This window comes from Sinocyclocheilus anshuiensis, unplaced genomic scaffold, assembly GCF_001515605.1.
Source record: "Sinocyclocheilus anshuiensis isolate Anshui unplaced genomic scaffold, SAMN03320099.WGS_v1.1 scaffold68, whole genome shotgun sequence".
Classification (NCBI taxonomy): domain Eukaryota; kingdom Metazoa; phylum Chordata; class Actinopteri; order Cypriniformes; family Cyprinidae; genus Sinocyclocheilus; species Sinocyclocheilus anshuiensis.
In genome coordinates, this window is record NW_015555741.1 from 1,554,171 (window position 1) to 1,558,599 (window position 4,429).

The 4,429-nt window shown below is 34.2% G+C and overlaps 1 protein-coding gene across 1 annotated transcript in view; it reads right to left on the bottom strand.

The window, feature by feature from the left end:
* The window catches only part of LOC107673306 (protein saal1-like), a 7,841-nt gene extending 4,356 nt beyond the window's left edge, over positions 1-3,485 (bottom strand). The window contains exons 1-7 of the mRNA XM_016466850.1: positions 3,336-3,485; positions 2,642-2,832; positions 1,549-1,650; positions 1,386-1,469; positions 1,217-1,296; positions 1,067-1,126; positions 844-959 (exon numbers count right to left, since the gene is read on the bottom strand). Of these exons, the coding sequence (XP_016322336.1) occupies positions 844-959; positions 1,067-1,126; positions 1,217-1,296; positions 1,386-1,469; positions 1,549-1,650; positions 2,642-2,832; positions 3,336-3,339 (637 nt within the window). The 5' untranslated portion in view covers positions 3,340-3,485. The remainder of the gene's footprint in view (positions 1-843; positions 960-1,066; positions 1,127-1,216; positions 1,297-1,385; positions 1,470-1,548; positions 1,651-2,641; positions 2,833-3,335) is intronic.
* Positions 3,486-4,429: the final 944 nt, after the last annotated feature.

Consider the following 4,429-nt stretch of genomic DNA (forward strand, 5'->3'; position numbering starts at 1 on the left):
CATGCATGTATATATTTAAGAAAAATATGTTATGTTTCTATATTAAATATATTTATATATAATAAAATATAATAATATAAATGTATATACATGTAAATATTTTCAAAATATATACTGAATGTGTGGGTATTTATATATACATAATAAATAAAACACAGTACACAAATATATTATTTAAACAAAAACTTTTATTTTGAATGCGATTAATCACGATTAATCGTTTGACAGCACTACTTTCCACGTATTTAACATAATTAGCTATTTAATGCAAATATCTGACACGTTATTTTTAAATTAAATCCTCTAAAAATGTTTGGAGCGTCTTCTGCATTGAAAATCTGCTGCAGCGTTTTTTCTCAGGTCACTGACCTGGCAGGGAAAGGTAGGACGAGTCTTGGAGAGTGAACCTGCTGCACTCTCAGTGTTTTTAAACTCAACACAGGCCTCAAGTCTCTCAGCCCTCTGACCTCTCTGCGGTTGTGTAACTAAGCACTAGAGATAAAGACAACCTTGGGTTGGCTTATTGTACCTTCTCTCCTGCATTTCTGCTTCACAGATGTGAGAGAAAGACGTTTTATTGTTCAACAGCGAAGAGATATACAAAATTCAAGCTGGCAAGCAGCGAGTCATCTAAAAGGTTAAAGTTATTAATTAGTAGTAGTAGTAGTATAAATGTGTAATTCATTGCTAAAAAACAAAAATCACACATGAAAAAATAAATAAATATGCATAAGTGTGGGGGGAAAACAAACAAAAATTGCTGCTTAATTTCTTAAGAGTTCCAGGCACTTTTGTGCCTATTTGTTGAAAGCACCATTAGCAACATTTGTAAACATCACTGACCATTGGTGGAGCTGCTCATGATGAAACACAGACTGCCGCACACCGCCGGCTGCTGTCGTATCCTCTCCAGCCACAGAGGGGCGACATCAGGCTGAGACAGGCACGTTAGCAGGAGCCTGAGGAGGCCACAGTGTTGCAAGTCACATACCCACATTCAGTAAAATGCAGCATGTATTGTAAAAGTTTTCTTCGAATTTTGTAACAGGGCTTTATTAGCACTGACCTGCAAGTCTCCAAGAGCGTAGGTGGATCATTGTCCCCGAGCAGAAGAAGTAACACAGCGCTGAGATATACAGAGAACATGTTAGACATGAATTAGTAGTATTGTATTTACAAAAGTAGCTGAATTATTCTGAAGTTAACAGAGAGTTACCATAGGTCAGAGCTCTGGCTGAGAGATACACATGTGTCATGGAAACAGGCCATATTACCCAGAATTCCAACACAGATTTCCTGTAACAGAAGCTCTGAGTAATTATATGAAGTCATAGGCATACAAGCATTATGTAAAGCAGTTACAGTGGTAAAATATCTATGCATACCGTGAGCCGCGGACTACGTGACTTTGCGATCACACCCAGCAAGATGTCTTGAGCTTTGAACTCCTGAAGAAAAACAGCCACATCCTAGAGAGAAAACACATGTAATGTATATGTAGATGGTGGGCATGGAGCAGGGGGATGAATACAGTGTGTTTCAGTTGACCTTATCCATAGCCATGTCCCAAACTTTACACAAGTCCTCCTCCAGATCATCTGTCAGTTCCACTGAAGAATCACTCGGCCCACTTTCCTGATCTGTCACCATCTAGAAGGTAATTGAAGTATATATTAAGAAAGAAATGAAGGAATTGCACAGCTTCAAGAAAACTTGTTGATAGATGGACGGATGGATGGATATCAATTTATTAAATATATTTATATAATATAAATTATACGAATATAAATATGTACATGTAAATATTTTCAAAATATATACTGTATGTGTGTGTATTTATATATACATAATAAATATACACAGTACACACAGATATATTATGTAAATACAAAATTTAATTTTGGATGCGATTAATCACAATTAATCATTTGACAGCACTAATATATATATAAAACACAAATTAGATTACATATAATTCATTTCACAAGTTAAAAAAAAGATTAAAGTATTATATATTAAAGTACATTAAAATATTGTTATGCATCTAAATAAACTATAAAATTACAGTATAGATGCAATGTATTATAGTTAATGTAATATACAAATATATTTTAGTGACCCTTTTAGTAGTTTAAATAATGTACATTATTTTTTAATATTTATATAAATTTACTTTAGAATAATATTTATATAATTATGATAAAATTGATAAAGACAATTAAAATCAGAAGGGGTCAAATTATATTTAAATGTAATTAAAAATAAAACGTTTTTTTTTTTTAAATGTATTTTTAATAAAACACAAATGGCATGTATTTAAAAATTAGATATCGTCTTTCAACGTAACAGGTATGTTTTTGTAAAAATGAAACAACATAATCTGACCTGTACTTATTAAAACATCTAAAAGAAAAGTGATCATACTAATTAAAATTAAATTACTAATTAAAATAATTATATTTTAAATGATTCAAAACTTTTTATATTTTAAATGATTAAAAGTGGCAAAGATTGTTAAAGATTTAAATTGACAATTAATTAGTATTTTGGGGGCTGCACTGTGATCTTGTTCTAATATGCCTGACAAGATGCTTGTTATGTGGAGACCAATGATACAGAAGTCTAGCATGCATGGTTATACCTGAATAAGTCGGGTCAGAGTGCTGAAGAGCCAGTGCTTGCTGTACACGGTCTCCCCGATGGCGTCTGCCTCCTCAGTCTCATCTTCCTCGGGTGGAGGCGATGGGTTGCGGTCCATCACCGGCGAACCTGTGGTGGAGGATCCACAACTGTCTCCATCCACCTCGTCCCGAGAGCATCTGTCTTTGTGCTCTGATGAAATCAGTACATGACATAAAAGCACGAGGGATGAGATAAAATGCATGCATAAACCTCCAATACACAGCATAAAACATATCATATGCATGCATGCAAAAAAAGTCTCAGATACAGTATAAATGTATACACAAACCCCACATGCACACAAAACGCATACATAACATGCATGACTACATGTATGCATTAACTTCTCATTCATTCATGCAAAGCCTGACCTAAATGCATGGATAAATCGAGTTCATGAAGTAAATGCGTGAATATTTACTGTAATTAACGCGTAACTTATAATATTGTTGCGTACAAGACACGAGTCCAACACGCTTTAGCAACATAAGTGTGAAATGCAAACTTACAAAACCAGTTACGCTGTATGTTTAAAGCTCTAAAGGTTTTGCAGGTTTATTTATATAATACCGGTTCAAAAACGTGGCAAATATTGATTTATTAAAATAAACATTCACTGCAGAGAGGATCAACACCCACACATCCTGACTTACCCATTAATAATGACTTTTCACAACCAACGCTAAAATGCTCAGAAATATCAATTCGAAAAATGCATGTTAAGCTTCATGGTTTATCGTTTTGAATAAGCACATAAAAGTGAATACTTCCGCTCACAACTCCACAGAGCATGATGGGAAAGAATGAGGAAAATAAAAGTGGATAGAATGGCAGTTGCACGAAGCGTCGAAACATAAATGGGCGGAGTTTGTGTCCCGGTTTGACAGGCACAAGTTTGACAAGGGAATAAAAAGTATTTTTCATATTTCTGCTTTACAACATCTATTTTTTTTTTATTCAGTGTCTGTAAATGTTTAAGTGTAATTATTTAAGAAGGAGGAAAATAAAAGTGGATAGAATGGCAGTTGCACGAAGCGTTGAAACATAAATGGGCGGAGTTTGTGTCCCGGTTTGACAAGCACAAGTTTGACAAGGGAATAAAAAGTATTTTTCATATTTCTGCTTTACAACATCTATTTTTTTTTTATTCAGTGTCTGTAAATGTTTAAGTGTAATTATTTAGCTACATATTATTGTCTAGAACAGGACGGAAGTACATCTTCACAACGTACGAATCTGATTAGGCTAAACTGGTGCTTTAATATTGTCTTTGGTCGGATTTCTGTATGTCAGTCACCAGTTCTCGATATGAATATTTAAACGGCTACACTTTTTTTTACTGTAAAATGTCTCTGTGGGACAAAAAGCCTGATTTGAATGCGGGTTAATGAGGGTTTCTGAGCCTCCATGCGCCCCTTGGAGGACGAATCCTTCTTGTCACTTTAAAACAGTTACAGCTTTAGTTGTCGGAAGGTAATCTTTCTTACACTGTCTATGTGTTTTATATCTTTATCATTAATTGACTAATGACCTAAAACAGTGCAGAATATTTCTTATATTTCCTATTTTACCTCATAACTTTAAACTTTTTCACGTTTCAGTGTGGTCTCAGACTTCTGAACCCCACTGTATTTGTACAAAATAATGTTCATTTCTGTAGGCCTGTGTTACATTCAGATTTGCTATGGATTGTAAATGATTGTAATCCAAGGTTTTGTCCTCAACTCGATGGTTAGATTATACTCTT